The sequence below is a fragment of the Onychostruthus taczanowskii genome, unplaced genomic scaffold (genome assembly GCF_017590055.1).
Source record: "Onychostruthus taczanowskii isolate IOZ18803 unplaced genomic scaffold, ASM1759005v1 scaffold7, whole genome shotgun sequence".
NCBI classification, from domain to species: Eukaryota; Metazoa; Chordata; class Aves; order Passeriformes; family Passeridae; genus Onychostruthus; species Onychostruthus taczanowskii.
The window spans coordinates 12,778,907-12,799,065 of record NW_024504786.1 but is presented as its reverse complement, the minus strand read 5'-3'; the positions used below and the strand labels follow the sequence as shown (position 1 = coordinate 12,799,065).

Sequence of the window (20,159 nt, the reverse complement as noted above, 5' to 3'; positions counted from 1 at the left end):
ATCCACGGAACTGTTGCTAACAATAGTGTATCTATCTTCATCACAGCATGCTGGATCACAATAAAACCTGTAATCGGGTGATCTTCCCACTACTTAGCACTTTGTTCCAGAAGACAGCATGTGTGAATTGCATGGCATGTGGTAGATAGCAAAGAAGTGGCAAGCAGTCTCCAGAAAAAAAAAATCTCAATCAGATTTCAGTCCCATTACCCAATAACAGCAACTTGAGAAGTCTAAACTGCACAGCTGAAGTTACTGTATGCAAAGTGGAAGGTACACAGGGATCTGGTATGGACACCATATGAGTATGATTGAATTTGGTACGGCTGTCAGAAAAAAGGAACTAAGGATGTGGATATACAGGTTCCCATAAACATTGAAGAGCAAGGATCTGTGGCTGAGGGAAGTGAAGATGAGAGTGTATGCACAGACCAGCAACAAACACTGCTCAGACTGGGTTTACTGGTACAGTGGAAGCTGGAGCGCAGGAGGATGAAACCAAAGCAGGAGGATCTGCTGCTCAAGAAAGGAAGGTACTAGAAGGAGACAGCAAAGTACAGGTAACAGCACCAGCACAAGAACCACAGCAGAAACAATTGAACATGGCAGGAAGGACACCAGTTGGAAGCAGAGAGGATGCACCCACCAGCTGTGCAGGGATTAGGCAAGCACAAACACACAGCACAAACCCAGCCCTTTGCGACCAGCATGAGCAAGCGCAGGCAGGAGAGTCAGGTTTTATGCAGTGCAAACACCCAAAACAGGACATTTGGTGAGATTCAGAAGAAGGTGAGAAGAAATGGAATAATGGCCAAATACCACAAGTGAATGGCTTGAAGTAGTCTTACAACTTCTGCTCTGGTTCACCTTGGTTAGAAGCAGTGCTACAACTACTACAACACAAGGCCTCAGCTACTCCCCTGGATATCACAAGGGGGGCTTGTGCAGAACTGTACTTGGAACCAAGGCAACATGAAGATAAGCAGGAAAATCTGCTGGAACAGTGTTCTAAGGGAAGAGGAACCCAGCATCCATAGGTTCCTAGGTAATGTCAGCATAGGAGTAATTAAAGCAAGCCCCAAGCAAACAAACCAACAAAACCCAAACAAATGAAAAAACTCTGCTACACCCAAAACCGAAATACCCCTGAGCCCACCTCCAAACAAGAGGAGATTGGTCTCTATTAGTATATTCACACACTTCACAATATGTTTGCTTGTTTTATTGATCAACTTTTCTATGAAAAGTTAACATGCTTATTAAAAAAATTGTTAACTAAGGGTATGAATACTGTAATGAATACTTTGACCTAAAAGACAGTTTAAGGGCAAGTGAATCAGAAGCAAGTTCATGTAAAAAATCAAGAGGCTGAGGACCTCTCGGTTGCAGGATTGCAATGACAGCAGAGGGAAAGGGGTCACAGATGGAGCAGTCCTGAGAGTTACCATGAGTTACTCTGCCTTTCTCCCACCTCCCACATGCACAGTATTTGTTATTCTCAATCACATCTCCCACAAGAGCCAGCAAGCCAGGATTTTTTTTTTTTAAGAGGAAAAAAAAGTATTTGGCTAGCATTCACGGCAAGAAAGCAAGAACTAAACTGATTAAGACTAAACACTGGGCACCACTACAAACCCCCATCTGCTGTGCTAAATGCCAATCTCTGTCTGGTATTTAAAATGCCCTTTATCAAAATACAATTCAAATTTTGTTCCAAAACTGTAATATAATCATTTGAAGTCTGGAGTTAAATGGGCTATTTAATTAAATCATTTAATGGAAAAATGAATATGTATGAAGAGATTCTGGTAAATGTATATGTATATTTCATTTTTATAAAAAGTGTATTTATAGCCTTAAACTTTATCAAGATGTACATAGATATCTCAGTGAATCCTGTGGTTATGGTACCATATTTCAGATGCAAGTGAGAAGCTTCTGATTCCGGTTCTAAGTCCCATTCTTACATCATTAACCTGTTGTCTAAATTTTCAAATATTTCTCTTTTGATTAGCAGGAATAATATAAAAAGGTTCAACATAAGGTTTCTCTGCCCTGGCAAGTGTTTCAAAATGAACACAGCTAAGTGTTATGTATTATCATACACTCAGAGGAAGCAGTGAGAGCACCAATTAACAATTTCATAGCTGGAAAACACTTCAAAGCCCAAACTAAAATGGTGTCATTGAAACAGGCCATCAACAAAACCAAGCACTTTATTTCTCATACTATGAAAACAGTGGGTGAAAAAAGTCCGGGGAAATCACCAGCCCCCTCGTGAAGAGCTGACCAGCAAGGAGTCTGCCTTGTTTCTGCCAAGGCTAGATCAATGAACTGCATCAATTGAATATACCATTTGTCCAGGTTTTGACTTCAAGAGCAAGGTTTCAACTTCATATTTCTCTTTAAACACTAATTATGATAAACACAGGTGATGCAGAACAAACCAACTTACCAGCTGAAACGGGTAAGACCCTTTCTTCAGTTAAAAAAACAAACCAAACCAAATCAATCTAATCCAAACCAAACCAAAAAACCAAAATCCAACACTCCCCAGAAACAAAGAGCCAAACATGTGGAGCAGTTCTGAAAGAGCCCATTAGCTGAAATACAAAACCAGAAAGTTCTTAGTAGCTACATGATCATGTAAAAATTATGTATCTACTAATTAGTAGATTAACAGAATTAAGCTTGCTGTTGACTGAATATAAGCTTGCTATTAAAATGGAAGCACTAATTAGCTAACTGTATACTGCAAACTTTTCTATAGAATACTGGAAAGAATGGGGAAGAAGTGGGAAAAGAGAGAGGCATACTAAAAACAGAGATAAACAGGATAAACAGTAAATTAAGACCAATTACAGCTGTTGTGCCTAAAAACTAGAACAAGGCAGTAGAATCTGATCTTAGTAGGAGCACATTCAGGAGCTAATTTAAAATGTGCAGCAATTGTAAAATACAAATTGATCTTATCCATTACAACTAAATTTTCAAGCACAGGCAAAAATCTTATTTTAATCCTGTCCATGATTTTCATGTTTTAAGCTAAACAGTATTTTGTGAATTTCATAAAAGCAAAGTTAAAACAGTTAAGAGCTCTGTAAAGAACCCAGTTCACCTCTTTACTTGGCTGGCTACACAGCAGCAGCCTGTACAAGAGATGCGACAGATTAAGACACATCAGAACAGGAGCCGGGATTTCAGCCATCAGGGATAACACTGATCTTTGTTGAAATCAGAGCAGTAGATACTCTACTGCACACAACTGCCACAGTCAGACTGACATCCTTCTATTTTTATTATAGACAATATAATTGATTTCATTTTCAAATCCAATGCTCAGTCTCTCTCCCTTGATCTTTTCTTAAATACCTAAGTACTGCTTCAGAGGTGGTGAACTCTGCTGATGCCAAAAAATATAATACAATAGGGGCCTCTCTGGGGAGACAGAACCAAACCCAAATAACAGAGTCACTTAGAACATGAATCCCTGAAATTTTGTTTAACGCCCCCCAAAATGTATAATGTAAATCAGTAAAGTCAAATGTATAATGCAAAGCAGTAGCTTTTCAGTCACAAACACAATCAAATCTTGTACTAGCATTGCTCAGCAAAGTTGTACATGCATCCTTGTCCCAGCTGAATCCTTTTCCACAAAAACATACATATATGAGATAAAACTCTGCTTTCTTAATCTAAAAGAGAATCCAGACCCAATGTTCATCAAAATTTACAAACACATACTTTAATAAGCGACTTCTCTCTCAACAGAAGATAAATGCCAAAAGCCCCATAGCAGCTAACCAAAACTTATGATCCAACTTAGGATCTATTATTCAAATCCTAAAGTAATAATAACATGCAAGATTTCCTCAATGCTGACAAGCAGAGTATCTTCATCTGAACATCCACATATAGGATGTGACAAAGCCTCCTGCAGATTCCTGGTGGCTGAGAGCTGTTCCACCCCACCTTTAAGTATTTTGGCCCTTAAGGCTGCCACCCCTCTTTGTGACCCAAGTTTTCCTTTCAAATTAAAGAGCTATTAGCAACCTTTTGGTGATGGATTAGAGTTGGGGTTTTTGTTTCAATTCTCTAAATGGATCAGTTAGAACCAGCATTCAATTAGTTCTGGAATATATTAAAACTAGGCTTTAGCTTAATGAAACGAGTCTCACTCATACCTTCTTCCTGCCCTTGAAGCATTAATTGAAGGAGATGACACCTTTGTAAATCTGCTTCCTCTCTTGCAACAATCCATGTGATCTGAAGCTTAAAAGTCCAAGAAATAGCAGTTTGGTTTGTTAGCCTACAGTTCAGTGTGGGCTGAAAAAAACCCCACATCAGTCCTGTCCTCCCACAGTCACTCATTCCTGCATTTCTCTAATGATCTTCCTTGAAAGAGCAAAAGCATTCCTGCGTCTGACTGCCAAGCCAGGTCAGGGAACCAGCCCAGACTAAAAAGTAATGGGCAGAAGGCAGGGAATGAGCAGAGAAGCAGCTCCCTATTCTCTTCTTCTTATGAATGCTTCTCCTGAGGTGAGTGGGCAAATATGGGGGACAGAACTGCTCCTTTTCTGAAAGGGTATCAGCTTGTGCTAGCATGACAAGGCCATGAACATACCACACTGGCCTGCTGAAAAGGCTTCTGAGAAATAATTCTAATTTTAAGTTATTGGTTTTCAATTATTCTATTGAATAATTCCATTATCTTAAAATTTAAAATTAATGAATTATGTGTTTAATGAAATTACTTTCAAATGCAGTACATAATACTCCCCACTTAAAAATTTGTTCATACAGAAAAAAAAATCTATGTGAAGAATCTTAACATGTAATTGAAGAATCTTAACATGTAATATACTCAACTGTCATACACTGAGGTACTTTGGAAGCAATTAGGAATTAAGCTGCAGCTGTGCAGAACCATTCTCTATAGTTGTGGCTGAACTTTGTCCAGCAAATAATCTAAAATGTTGCAACTATCACAGGACCTGTAGTGTAAAAGAACACCTTTCTGTGTTAAATATAACAGTATTAACAATACAACAAAAAAAGCTGAAAACTGTGTCAAAATTCAAACATCTTTTGTTCCTGCAATGCATATATTTCCATGGTTACCATGTGGGGAGAAAAAAAAGAATACAGTTTAAGAATGAGTTCCAAGAACAACATCTTCTAGGGCACTACTATAAAGTATTTTGTAAAAGTATCACATTTTTGAGTAGAGCTTTTTAGCAAATTCTAGCAGTTAACACAAATACACAAATTAATCAGATTTTCCTCTTAGAGCCAAAACCACTTACCAAGAAAAATGTTTTCAGCACCTGCTGCAGATGCCCTCTAGTTAAGCTCTCTGCACCATTAAGATTCTGGCCAACTGGTCAGCACCCACCTCCCTCTCCACATCACTGCCCCACATTTCCTCTTTGCAGAAGTTCAGTGACTACAAAGGATAACATACTGCCATGCAGCTATCCCTGAGACCAGGCTTTATGGCTAGATTATTAGCAACTGTAACATAAATCTGCAGGTAGCTCATCTTATCTGCATATTGACTAATGAATTCCCTGCAAGTAAGGAATAGTACCACACATGCTCGTGCACAAATACCCCTTCCTTTTAAAAGCAACCTTTAGAAGTTTTACTAAACTAATTTCTTCCTTATCCTCCGAACTAAACAACTGCAGGGGCTGTTCACTGTATGGATTAATTTAAAATGTTACTTGAGAAGAGAAACTACTTTGTTGCTTTTTCTTTTTTCCAAATATTTAATACAAGGCATAAAAATAATAGTAGATGCACCAATCTTGGTCTCTGTACACTCACATCTAAGCCCACTTCCCATAAGCTATCTTGTTCCAGCCCTTGCATAATTAAAACTCCACAAAAATTCTCATATAGATACTTTGGGATCAGCAAGACATCTTCACAGCTGTCAGGGCAAATCAGCAAAATAGTTCTTCATCTCCTCACAAGATCTGAGCTTCTGACACATCGCTGCACTGACATATCTCCTGCAGAACATGCTTTCAATATTTACAGGAAAGGACTGCCTGCAGTAACCAGCCAAGCAGGAGAAGTTCATTTATACCCTTAAATAGCAGAGACTGGCTTCCTGAATAAGGAAGTCTTATGTAAATAAACACATTTCACAATTCAACACACTGGGTGAATAACAAGTTTTTGTTTGTCTCAGGATTAAGGCAAGCAAAAAGTATGTAAGAATGTTTATTATCCATTCTGATAAAGAATGAGATTTTAGAGAGAAACTGGGTAAATTCAGCACTTATTTGGCATAAAAGCATGCATAAAACTTGCATAGAACTGAACTGCAAAACCTAAAAAATAAAAAAAAGCTGAAGAAATTTAACCACTTTAATTCTTAATGGGCTGGGGTATCTGTCAGCAGCTAAAGATGAATAAAGAAAAACACCAAAAACATTGTGCAAGTTACAAAACCACCTGTAAGAACCTCCACAATTAAAGCTGGGAAACTTCTGTGAACTTTGGCCTACAACAGCAGGACTAACAGAAACTCTCCAAGTAACCAGCAACAAATATATAAACAATTTGAGATGCTAACTAAAAACAATGGCAAAAACCAAATCTTTCTGATAAAAAAATATACGTAAGTAATGAATGTAATGGCAACTAGAGTAAGTCAGAGTTCAAGATTACAACATACCAAATACCCTTTCCTTTGGAAGAAATCTCAATTCTGTTAATCTCATTTTTTGCTTCTACCCCAAACCATGCACTTTGTGGATGTATTTTATGAATTATGTAAATGCAGCAGCTTTTGTCTTGTCTTTTTCAAATATTTTGTACAAGAACTAGAATAAAACACGAATCCAATTTAACACGAACCCAAGAAATTGCCATAGTTTGCTGTCAGAGGCTAATGGGTAACAGTGGGGAATTTTTGCAAAGAGGAAAGCATTAGTCCCATGAGACACCCATAGGCAGATATATGGTTCTGGCACCCGGAAATTCCATGGCATCCTTCCATTTTTTTACAATCTTTTGAGCAGTGGGAATAATCAGCTGCTGCTTATTGTCCCTTGCTGTTAGAAATGTTCTCAGTGCACATAACCAATGTATTTATACTACCTCCCTTCACTCCTTACACATGCCTATGCCACAGTGTGCCCAAAACTGGACAGTATTTCAGCAGAGTCCATCCGCGTGGCTCACGCCCTTTCCATGTACTGCTCCATCTGTCTCCACACACATCTGGGAAATGTCTTTTGAGTGCAAGTGTCTGTATCACCAATTACTTCTATTTGCAGTATTGGAAAGTAGTAGCCCAATCATGTAATTAGTGACACTTCAGAATATTAAGCCGATTCTTAGTGAAACAGAACATTTAGCAGACTATACCTTTCACCCCTGGGAGCTGGGCTATTAGTTACTTGACCTTACAGTTTTATCTGTTCAAGCTATTCAAAAGAAAAGTCCAACTTCAAAGAAATAGAAAAACAGCTTTTTCTTTGAGTCTTTCTAGAAAAAAAAACTAAGCATATAACCAGACCTTTTTTGGGGAGGGAACAAAAGAGAGAAATAAAAGGGGAAAAAAATTAGCCACTCGTACTTGCAATTGAAGAAAATACATAATTTTTTCATCAAGGTTTCACTTGCATCTTGGCCATCTTTCACAAGGAAAGCATCTGATTTTATCCACTGACAGGGTGTAATGTAACACTGCTGCAGTGAAGTCAGCCACAAAAATGCATTGAAAAGCATAAGTGGTTTAAATAAGGAAATGTTTACAGCAAAGACTTAACCTTGATGGAGCAGGAGATAGTTGCCTTTCCCTTGTCAAAATTACACTAATTTATAGGTATTTTTGATTGGGAGTCGACACCTGTTAAAAGTTGTTCCTATTTATTTCTATGTTTTAATGGAACTGAGAGCCTGCATGTCAAGATGAATAAAATCTACAGATGCAAATTGCAGAATAAACCCCCAGGAGAAAGAAAAAATCCCCAACCCTAAACAGAACCACCCCCCCCCCCCCCCCCGCCCCAGAAACACACACCACTAAACAAACAAAAAACCAAAATAATTGTTGAGGTTACAAACAGCTATAACCTCTTCCTCACCTAGCTTGTGTGAAATTTATTCCTTTATGACTCATAAATCATAAGAGAATATCCAAATAAAACCCAAAATCTCAGAATTCACAGACCTGATTCCCACAAATCTCAATTCCTGTGGATGCTATGACCTAACTGTAAGAGAACCAGAGGAAAATGTGGTGGAAAAGCCAGCCTGGTACCAGCTGGTGAAAAGTGGAGACTTTCTGACCCCAGGAGAGACCTCTCCATGAGCAGGGGAGGCGGCTGTGACATGGAGGAAATGCAGAGGCTGTCGCTGCCCCCCCTTTCCCCAGAGGCTGAGCGGGGACAGGTGGTGGCGGGGATGCCGGGATGCCATTGTGTCCCTGATGCCATCGTGTCCCCGCGGGGCAAGTGCGGGCCGTGTGGCCACAGCAGGTCCATGCTGTGCTCCCACCTGCCAGCATCCCTGCAGGGATATGGGGAGCACAACCAGGGGCTGGGACGCCACTTTCGGGGACAGCCTGCATTTAGGTTTATTCAAAGAGCCATGAATGATGCTGTAGCACAAATCTCCATTGTGTAGGTACAAAGTCTGAAACACTGCCTTAATAACTGCATCGGTTTTGACATTTATACTTTGTACACCAAGGAAATGACAGCCACACTTTCCATTCTGGGGAAGATGACCTCAACACATTTGTATGAGATAAGTATAGATAAGCTGATATTAGATAAGGCAGTGGGATAACTCCTCCCTGCCAAGCACACAAGTGAAATCTTTGTAAAAATGGTCCTTTAAATTTGTAGTATTAAGCAAAACCACAGACACACATGCACACAAATACCCCACATACATGATTAACTGCTCTTTCTTTTCAAAAAATCTCTGTCTCAAGTAATTTTCCCAAGCTCCAGACAATCTGTTTGAAATGAAAAGGCATCACTTTGGAAAACAGCATATTTGGGCTTTTTGAAAACAATTTTCAAAGGATATATTTTTCTAAGAAAACAGATTTACAGTCTATATATTGAAAAAAACAACTTTCAATAATATTACAAGTAAGACTATAGCACTTCACAACTCCATTCATTATATTCAATATACCTTATAATAACTAGTCACAGTGGTTTGGGAAAGTAAATACCTGCCTGATAAGTTTACCAGATCTATTACAGTATCTCATTTCAAAAGAGACTCCCCTCCCTTACTTCCATGAATGACCTCAACTATTCTGCCATCCCAGCATTTAGAAGACTAAAAAGAATAGCAGAATAAGCTGGTTCAGATGAAAAACAAAAGCCTGTTTAGATTTTTCAGGTGATGATTACAATAATTTCAGAAGGCTTCTCTGATTTGTATCAATTCACAGAAAACAATTATGAGTGACACAGAAAATTAAATGAACAGACGTGTATATATTCAATTACAAAATTGTCCAAATCAGGTATTTCTAAAAGAAAGCTTTAAAATAATATTTAAAACACTAAATACCAGTCATGCAAAGCAAACTGTTTAATAAAAAACTGCAAATCTTTAATAATTTTACAAAGAAACCCACAGTGAGTCGATTACAAAAACAAAGAAATCAGCAGTCGATGCAGCTCTGCAGACAAGAAAGAGAAACCTGGTAGATTTTTCCCTGATTGTGAAGATGGAACAAAAAATGTGTCAAAAGGGAATAGAAAAGACTTACCATTCATGCTGAAGAGCTAGTTTTCAGAAACATATTGCTCCAAATATTAATCCAACAGTTGATGAAATATGTTAATCTCTACCAAATCAGTGCTTCAATCTCTAAATACACTTACACACTAACCAGAAAGAGAGCACACAGCATCCAGAGAGCTGCACTTCCTTATGAGCTCCTTGTGATGCAAAAAACTACGAAGCACAAGATACCAGTAGAATATCAAAATCAATATTGAGGACGCAGGTATTTGGCTTTGCTCATTAACTACTACTGTTCTGACCAATGCTACCTATTCATGTCTAAAGCAACTCAAAATGGCAGGGGAAAAAAGCATGCAAACACCAGGAGGGTTTAAGATGTTCTCAATTATATCAAGCACTGGTTGTTTCCATGGCAACCTTAGACCAGAATTATCTGTTGACTTGTACCCAACTAGTAGTTATTCTAAAGCTTTAAGCAATTCATACAGTATGCTCTGTACATTATTTCATATTTAACATGTGTTTTTTTCTCTCTACACACAAATATACAAGTAACTATTCAGCTAAATCTCTATAAATCATTCTACTGTATTTGGAAGTATACTGGTATTATTTTGAATCAGAGACCAAATGATATTCTTTTGACTGTTTATCACCCATCCACTTTCAATTTAGAGACTATGAAGATGGCAGATGCACTAGTGGTGACCCTCCTGACCATTTCAGTTATCCAAGTTGTTGATATTCTTATGCAGATTTGTTAAACACTTTATTGGTTCAAGAATATAAGACACACTTATCTAACTGTCTCTACATTCAAAACCATGCAACCTCGTTCTCCTTTCCTTTCGCATTTCAATTTTTGAAAGAGCAACAAGCAACTAAGAAAACAAAGCAAAAATCAAAATGTAGGTTCCGTATAGTTGCAAGTGGTCACAGTCAAGACTTCTAAACAAAGAATGAAATGCATCATTCTGATGGCTCCCATCAAGTCCCTTTCACCCCTGGGCGGTGCAGCACAACTGACCTGGTCACCAGTTCAGGCTCTACCATCACATGTGTGCTCAGTCAGCTTTTTAAAACAGATTTCAAGGCCTGTGATGCCCTTAGTCACCTCTGCCCTACTGGACTCTGAGGATATTACAAAACACAATAACTTCATGCATCAACCAAGCATCCAAGGCAAGTTGGAGAAACTGTATGCTTTATGTATCAAAAAAACAAAGCAATGTTAAGTTTCAAACTCAACCACTGAAAATCCCCTAAGGCCATAGACCACACAGTAATTTATTCAAATCATAACACTGACAACAGCAACTGACAACCAAAGTCCACCAAAACAAGCAGCAGGTCCTTCCCCTTCAGCAAACCCAGAGCTTCTGCAGAAACTGCTTGTAAAAGAAACAGACTTGCTATTGTATTTCATTACACCAGAAGATAAAAATACACTCACTTCCTTTTCAAATGGATTGTACCTGAAGCCTAAAACAACAAAAACTCTGAGAAGCTACTTTCCAACTTATTTTTTCACGACTTAGAGTGTTTTTGCCTTGAACTTCAAGAGTAATTCATGCTGTCTGCTAAGTAGCTTCACCTAAAACTTTACACTAACGTTTCTAAGTTGCAGTGATATTGTCAGAATAGTTGAGAATATTCAAATATCCTTCCAAGACAAACACAAGTATGTTTCTAAAACACTGCTTATTCATTAAACTTTCTGTGAAATTAATCTACAAGCTGAATTCAGTGACTCTACAGAATTCTACGACATTTCACTCTTGGATATAAAAACCCCCCACAACAAAACAACATGACCCCCAAACAAATAAACCAACCAAAATGAAATTAACAAAAAACCCCAAACACCTTGTTTCTCTTTCATGTTTTAGAAACTATTTTGACAGATGCTGTACTTTTCTGAAGATCAAATTAGGAGTCAGGAGTAGACAGAAATAATTCCTCCACTGTACTCCTTTTCTTCTCTATCAGTCTGGCTACACTGGTAGCAAAATGAGAACCTTTAAATGTGAACTCAGTTCATGGGTACGTACAGTAATTTATGTTATTATTTTTTTAAATAATCTAGAGACTGAAAGTAGAGTTTCAGGATGAAGATTCAGAATTTCATCCCAAAACCAAAGCCACACAGTCACCCACCACTCAGTTACCAGCTCAGCAACTTCAGCTCAGAAAACTGCATGCAACTGCTCTGCTTAATGACAACTTAAAATAGCACTCACAGAACAGCCATTTTCACCATGTTTATCAAGAGACACGACAGTCCATTTCCTCATCACACATGTCACACTAGGAAGCCTGCCTTATGAAGAGGGGGAGAAAGTAGAGACTTGTACAAAACAGGTCGCAATTTGTGAGTGTCAGTAGGTCATTACCATGTTTTTTCTTCATGGTATATAAACAAAAAGGCTTCAGTGTTATTTTTTTCAAACAGCTATTTACATAAAAAAGAGCTTCTACATAAACACAAGTATGTGCCTATTTTTAACAAGCTGAAAATATTATGGAGAAGTGAAAGCTCAGAATTCATGCACTTTCATAATTTATCTTCCCAACAAAATGAATCAATTCTTTCCTGTCTCATTTGGGAGACCTAGATTTAATCTATTTTAGATCACTGCATTAACACCTTTTTGTTTCCATGTTTACTGCTTATCCTCTGAGAATAGATTCACTCCCTATTCATAAAATATTTTAAATTTCAAGTAAGAAGTATAAATGCTGATTTTCTATATGGTAATATTGTGATGCTGAGAATTTCCAGCATGGCCTATCTTCAACTGAAATAATTGTGCTATCTTAAATCCATCAATGAATCTGAAATTTGGAACGAAATTATCATAAATTACCATATTGTAACATTTTAAAATGAGAATTTAACCAGAGACAAGAACTGCTTTGCAAAATACTACACAGCTTTAAAATAAAAAGAAAATCAAATGTCAATTTATTTAGATTGTGATTTTTTGAAATCTCTTTTATTACTCAAAATACAACCATGACAAATTTTAATCCATACAAATAATACTGCAAACTGTTCGGTAATTAAAAAATTAAAGCTAATCAGCATTCCCACACTAAGTTAATACGTAATAGTTAAAATCAAACTAAATTTTATATTGTTTACCACTATATAGAACATTTCTGATGTATATATCCGTTAAAATAAAACTATGAATTATGAAAATCCCTTTAATTTGAATTTTAATCTGCACAGCAATGTCTGCCTATTTTGAAGTTTGAACGTTCTAGTCTTTAGTTAGAGTCTTCTATTTCTGCTGAACTCACTGATTTAATTTGAAAATGAAATAAGTAATTTAGAAGTAAGAACTGGGGTGGGGGGGCTTGCGAAAACAGGTCAACTGTGCTTTGAAAGAAAAAGGAATGCAGGATAAATTCTCCTGCCAGCCACCAGTCCACGAACCAGCCCCCATCTCCCCCTGCCTGATGCAATATGCTCTTCTTCCCATTACTACCTTTAGGTAATGAATTACAAAATTGCCCCAGAACCTATCACAGATCAGTGTTCACACTTCATTCACGAGGCAAACTGAAGAGCAAAGACCTATAAAAGAAAAAACCCCTCCCCACACTTACTTGATTTGTCCCACTGGACAGTGAACTCAGAGCACTGCTGGCTCTCATTTTCCAGAGCCGCTCTCTGCTCATGCGCACCATTCTTGGAGTGCCTATGGAAGAGGCGGTTAGCAAACCCTTCCAGTCTCTGCAGCGCCGTGGCCGTCCCCGTGCCCTGGCTACAAGGGACCTCCTTGTGCCCTGCCATCTACACACACCAGTGACTCTCACAAAAGCAAAAGAGAAAACATCTGAAGGGAGCTGGACACCCCACTGCCACAAAGAGCTATGCATGTGTCGAGCTTCCTGCCTGCAGTGTTTGCTAACCACGACTCTCTTCTACTTCCTGTTAAGGAAAGCTCTATGATGTACTGGTTTATACAGTGAAAAGTTTCTTTTCATGTAAATTGAAAAGTGCTTTGTTTTTTAAAAAACAAACAAGCAATAATTTCTCTAGTATGTGTTCTCATAGCTTTTTTACGCATTACACTTCATACTTAAGCATACATTTTATGTTAGAGTACTATGAACAACCTGTTCAGAAGTAAAGATCAGAAAGTAGATAGGTATTTTTTTAATTTACCACAACCACACGTGAAAAAAACCAAAAGTAACTATTCTGCAGTTCCTCCCCTGTTATTAAGATGGAGTACCACATCATCACAGCAAACATAACCAGCTGGAATCTAATCTTTAGTAATCTCATGCTTTCAACTAATCAACTTCCTAAGCAAGGAAGTTACTGGCAAACACTACTGAACAAACTTATTTTAATACTGGAGGAAGAAAAACCATATTATTTTCCTCCTTTGTGGATAAAATCGGTGACGAAGTCGAGTTGCACATTTAAACACAACTGCACTGTACTTTTTCAAACTGGCTTCTACTTCCGCGAATGAACCAAACGCATTTAACTTTTTGCTGATTTCATTCTTTCACAAGAAATCTTAGTATTTTCAACTGTGGAGTAAGTCTGGAAAATGTAACTTTTAATGGCACAAAATATAAGGAAAAGAAACTGAAAGCTGTATTTAACTCTATAATTATTGGCAAATTATGTAATTTTGCATGCTTACAATGGGTAATATTAAATATTCGTTTTTGTGAAAATGGAAACACATTTATTTTGGAACATCTACAATGTGGCTTTTTAAAACTTTAGGCTATTCTTAAGAAAGATTGAAATATGTTTTCCACAATCTGTCTCCTGTCTTACAGTCAACACGTGTTAAAGACATACCTCTCATTTTTCACCACCATATATCTCACTGCATGGTTTTCAAATGTCAGCAAATACCCACCCTTGGACATTATATAACCATTTCATAACAGCCTTGTGCCTCAGAAAAAACCCTCATGCTGACAAACTGCCCATGACAGTGATAAAACAATAAAAATGCCAACAGACAGATTTTACAAATTTGGCTACATTCTTCCTTTTGGGCACTGCTACACTTGTGATTGGCCTCGGCCAGCACAACCTATTACATTTCTAGACTCTACACAAAGCCCAGGAATGCCCTGTGCTTGCAGGCTCCAGATACCCTGGAAAAGTAACTTCTTTCTCCAGCCCCTGGTCAAAATTTGGAATCAACTGTATAAATGCCTACATTCTGCGCAGCCATCTGCTAATTTGGTTGAGCATCAGCTATCGCAGCGGTGACCAGGCTGCTCCTCCATCAGGGTCTGGTGCTGCAACCTTCCCTGGATGCCACCTCATGCCTTCCAGCTTTTCACCTGCTCTGTTCCAAGACCAATTATGACATCCACAACATCCCATTGGTTCAAGGCTCTGCTGCCAGAAACAAGAGGTAGTGAAGATCATGAGGATCTGTTTGTCTTACCAGGGGTCACAAATAGGCAGAAGGGATCTATTACATGCCATATATAACCAAACACATTAAAACAGAGTAAGGCCATGCACCTCCCACATAACAATATAAAAAATATTTAAGACAACATCAAGATGCTTATACCCTGCAGGGTGATCTTTCTGAAGCTGAAGAGCCTCTCTGGAATTGTACAGATGTGCTCCCTCTGTAGCTCACCATAAGTCCTTGGGCACTGAGAGAATCTTTCCAAGAGACTCTCTAACCGTGGCTGTTTTCTCCAGTAAACAAAGCTACCCGGTACAATGTATTGCTTATCTTGTCTCTCTGGTCTCCCATGGTTCTGAGCCGTTACACTACTGTTGTCTTATCTTTCACACAGGTCTTCAACTAAACCTTTTTGTTTCCCTGATCTGAAAGACAGTAATTTACAAAATTCACATTACATAAGATCCAGTTTGCCAGCCATGTTGAGTCCATGGAGAGATGTGGAAACTACCACAGAGCAACTCTGCCCATCAGAATTCAGGGCTCTCAATGCACCCAAATGTCCAGCCTGGTACTTGAGGCAGGGGCCAAAAATAAGAATCATAAATACTCATACTCTGACATCACAGAAGTAAGTGGTTCAAGTGAAAACATGTTACCAAAAAGGAATTCTTAGAAGAAATCCTAAGAGAAAGCGTGAATTTGCCAGAATTTTATGAATTACTGCCAGTGTACAGTTACAGAAGTTTTTGCACATATAAAACATGAAAAGCAAGCACTGGTCACATTTTCACAGACAGTAATACACTTTCCTAATCTAGGAAATTCTTGGCATTGATTGGCATTGCCCAATGACAATACAAAAAACTACTGTGCAGACCTATATCTCACATGGCTTTCAGTGTCTTCAAATGAAGTCCATGATTTTTAAAGGTGGAAATTCCTATTTCCGTTTACTTAATCTTTCACCTTATTGGCACACTGATCTTCCAATTAATTATTACAGCAAGTAAATTATTTGCTATACAGGAAGAACAGAATGCAAGAAAGAGTCTGACATTCCTGTTCTGCAAGAGATAACAAACTTCCAATTTCTTGCAGCCAAAGTCAACACCAAAATGTTAATTTTCTTTAGAAATTTTATTTTTGCTATCTTCTGACCACCAAATCTTGGCAAAATTTTAAAACAAATTCAAAAACTCAGAGCAGTAACATTAAACAAGTAACAGAAAACTGAAACATTCAACTCTGAATTTGAACACTGCATGTGCAAATTCTGGTATTTTGATAAACAGTATTTCAGCAAAAATGCTCCCACAATTTTATAAAAAGCAACATCACGAGGTGTTAGCCCAAGGACAAGGGTTAACACAGTGGTCCTCTAAGCTGATAAAGGCAACAAAGCCATTTACACTTTTCCTGATGCCAACCTATTGGTTGGGCAGATGTCCCAGGGGCTGATGCCCTGTGGCATGTTGTGACACACAGCACTACAACGCAGCCACAGATCTTCCAGCTCCTTGTTGAAAAAAGAATCTACCAGGTAGCTACATGGGCAATTTATTTTTAATAATCTCTGCTAAAACAATATTTCTCAATTTCTAAGAAGAAACTCTACTGTACCAGTCAAGCCTTAAAAATGCAGGATTAAGACTAAGAGAACACTCCTCTCCTCAAAGGACCCAGATGGTTGAGTAACAGCATGTTACCATGTGTTGTAACTTTACTTGGAAATCGTTAGAAATATTTTTAAAGGGTAATGTGTGCATTTTTCTATATTCAGGCAAAGCAGGACTGTACAAATAACACCGTTCTCTAATGTTTAATGGAGGTTAACCCTGAGAATCTTGTAATCAAGAACAAGAGTTTTTAAGACAAGTAAATCTATTCCTTGACAGGACGTAGAAAAATGGGTTTACAATACCAACCAAATTTCAGATCACCTACAGCTAAATAAAATTTAGGCTTTAATTCCATATATTGAAGCTGTATTTTTCTGGTTTCATGTTCTATTTCTCTAAATAAAACCACTATTTTCTATCTTCTTTTAAATATGAAACATATTATTTTAAATTGAAATATTTCTTTTTTTCAGAGGCCTCTATTTGTATTAAAGAGACATACTGCAACATTTTCTGCATATTTTTTGGTAATCAATGGAAAAAATAACTTAAACCTTATAAATGACTAATAAAGAACTTATTTTTCCTAGAGGTTAAAGAAAGTTTATTTATTTGCTTTAAAAATTGATGACTTGGTGAAACACATTTTCTCCTTTATGCATCAGTTATTTCAAGAATGAAAGATGAACATCCAACTTCAGCATTTATTATTTATTACAAAAGGAATGAGCAATTACTTGATACAAAGTATTAGTGAGGGATCCTCCATTTTTAAGAGCTTGGGGATCTTGCCAAATTTTGCTGGTCTCTTACTGACCAGTAAAGTATTTTTAAGTTGAAAGATGCAGCCAACACATTTCATAAAAAGAAAATAATTTAAATGTCTAATTTTGAATTAAAAAATAAAAGTTTCTAAGCATTTAATGACTCTCAATTTTTTTACGATATATACAAAAAAACTAGAGTGTCTGTGCTATAAGCCTTGGGCAATATGTGTGGTATTTTTCTAGTTGTTAGATAAACCTTGAGAGAAAAGGATGTAAAACAAAGTATACAGATAGCCCTTTTGTAACTCAAAAACCCCCTACATTTTCATCCGAAATTATGTAATTGAACACAATCCATTTTGAGTCTTGCCAGGCATGCATATTTCAGAAGGAATTATGGGTAGAGAGACAAAAAAAGGCCCTTGAAAAAGCAGATGTGTTTTGATTTTCACTGTACATCCAGCGCTATTCCACTGGATTGCATTTCTTCTTAAACACACGGAAGGAGGAGCAGTATTTGCTCACAGCTTACAGCTTTAATGGCTCTCCATTTTGAAACAAAGATTTTCCAAAACATACATAAAGAAAATAAACACAATCAGTAACCTCCCTGATTAATAAACCACAAGAAAGCAAACCCATACAGGTTTAGTGTGCCTCTCTGCCTACATTTTTTCTAACAAGGTTAACCCTTCCTAGAGAGTCCCTCCGAGAGCTGCACTGAGGCTGGGACTGCAGCACTGCTATAAATAGGACCGCCAGGAGGAAGTTGTTGCTATGGAAACTCTAGTCATATTTCTATTTTGACTCCATAGGTCTCTACTGGCATCTACTGTACACCAGTTTAACTGCAGCACACATTTAATACCTTCTCATCAGGAAGCATTAATTTAAGCTCACATGGTCAAACAGCATTATTTGCTTGTTAACCATGATCATACAAAATGAATAAAAAAAGAAATGAGAACTTGGAGTAAAAAAAGAAATAAAAATGTCAAATTCAGCATCTGATTTTTCATATGTAAGCTAACAGTTCTTACTCTTCCCATCAGTTTTCTTGTCACAATTTGACAAATTCGTCATCTAAGATGTTGTGATTCACATATGTGTTCTGGACACATACCATGGCAGCAGATCAAGTTTCCTCATTTCTACCAACACATTATCTGGTCTTTTTGAAATCAAATACCTTGTGGTCACAGTCCCAAATCTAGCACTGACAAGAAGGGGACAGAGAACTCTCTCGGTACAAAAGGCCAATCTTAACAAAACTGCCAAATTTGCCAAAGACAAGTGGATTTCTCTCCTAAGACATCACCTTGTTCTATGCTTGTCTCACAGCTTCCTTCTAGGTGCTGTGCTCACTGACACCGGCCAATATGACATTTCAGACTGCAAGATCAACATTGGCAGAATGTGAATAAAAATTACACAATTGCTCCACAGTAAAACAAAGGTTAACCAGGAACCATCTTTGAAACAGCTGCTTTCATCTAAGTACAGGAGATCTGAAAGTACTGGTGAAATCTGCTCGGTGTCCGTGCCCCTCCAAATCACACACTGCTCAAATAACCTTCTGTAGTTACTTGCTAGCACAATTCACGATAGCTTGACAGCCAATCAGAAGTTTTGTACAGTTACTTTGCAGCAAAAGAGAAAGTACCTATGCATGTGGTTTTTGTTGTATTTATACAAAATAGTACTCTGCCAGGAGTAAGCTGTTTCTGCTTTTGAACCAATGAGGTCTAGAAAAAACATATAAGTATATGGACTTTAAAAATTAAAATCCAAGGTTAAATTGTGAAGCAATTTAGCATGAACTCAGTTGATCTGCCTCTCTGAAAAACCTAACAGTAAATAAAGGTTTTGGTCCATTTAATTTACGTCAAACTAGTCACTTCTGTTGATTAATATTGAGCATTAATGGGTTATTGATCCAAAATGAGTAAGATGAAGTTCTTGAATTAGAAGAACCATGCAGACATTTTGCTCAGTATCTGACTGGGCTCAAGGAGAAGCTCCCTGCTCCCATCCTGGCCATTCTCCATCAGAACAAGGATGCTGAAGATCTGGCTCTCACAGGAACCATAAAGGCTCCTGCACATGCAAAGCTGCTGTGGAGAGGATCTTGGCTACAGGAAGCTTTGGGTAGAGGAGCTCTCCTTTTTGCAAAATCTACAGGTTTGGTCTATCCTTCCTTGGTTTAGCTACTTAGCTAAAGGAACTTGAAAGGAACTGCCCCATATGAGGCACACTTATGTTCAAAAACCCCTTCCTAGGACACATTAAGCATTATGTGTCCTGAATCAGAGTGCTACACATAACAAATTATTATTAACCCTGAGAGATCTGGAGTCATATTTATAGATAGTTTTTGATGCAGGATAATGGGAGGAAGGAAGAGAAAGGACAGCAGCAAAATGTTCACCTAAACAGAAGTCTTGTAGGCAAAAATTATTCATTATATTAGCAGATACACTTCACTACCAGATCTGTACTGCACAGTAAAAGACCAGAATGCTAAATACTAGAGTAACCAGAGACATTTTAGCAACACTTTCAGGAAGTCAATCTGCATTTTAAATCACCAGCATACTTCCTAGTGGAAAAAATAACCCAAACTG

At 37.7% G+C, this 20,159-nt stretch overlaps 1 protein-coding gene across 2 annotated transcripts in view; it reads right to left on the bottom strand.

Annotated features, from left to right (window-relative positions):
• The window catches only part of PRKACB (protein kinase cAMP-activated catalytic subunit beta), a 53,823-nt gene that overhangs the window by 20,524 nt on the left and 13,140 nt on the right, over positions 1-20,159 (bottom strand). Inside the window, exon 1 of one of the 2 annotated variants that reach the window (XM_041421336.1) lies at positions 13,351-13,552. The exons of the other annotated variant lie outside the window; for it this stretch is intronic. Within the exon in view, the coding sequence (XP_041277270.1) occupies positions 13,351-13,537 (187 nt within the window). The 5' untranslated portion in view covers positions 13,538-13,552. Of the gene's footprint in view, positions 1-13,350; positions 13,553-20,159 lie in introns of those variants that run through there. 2 annotated transcript variants of the gene reach the window in all.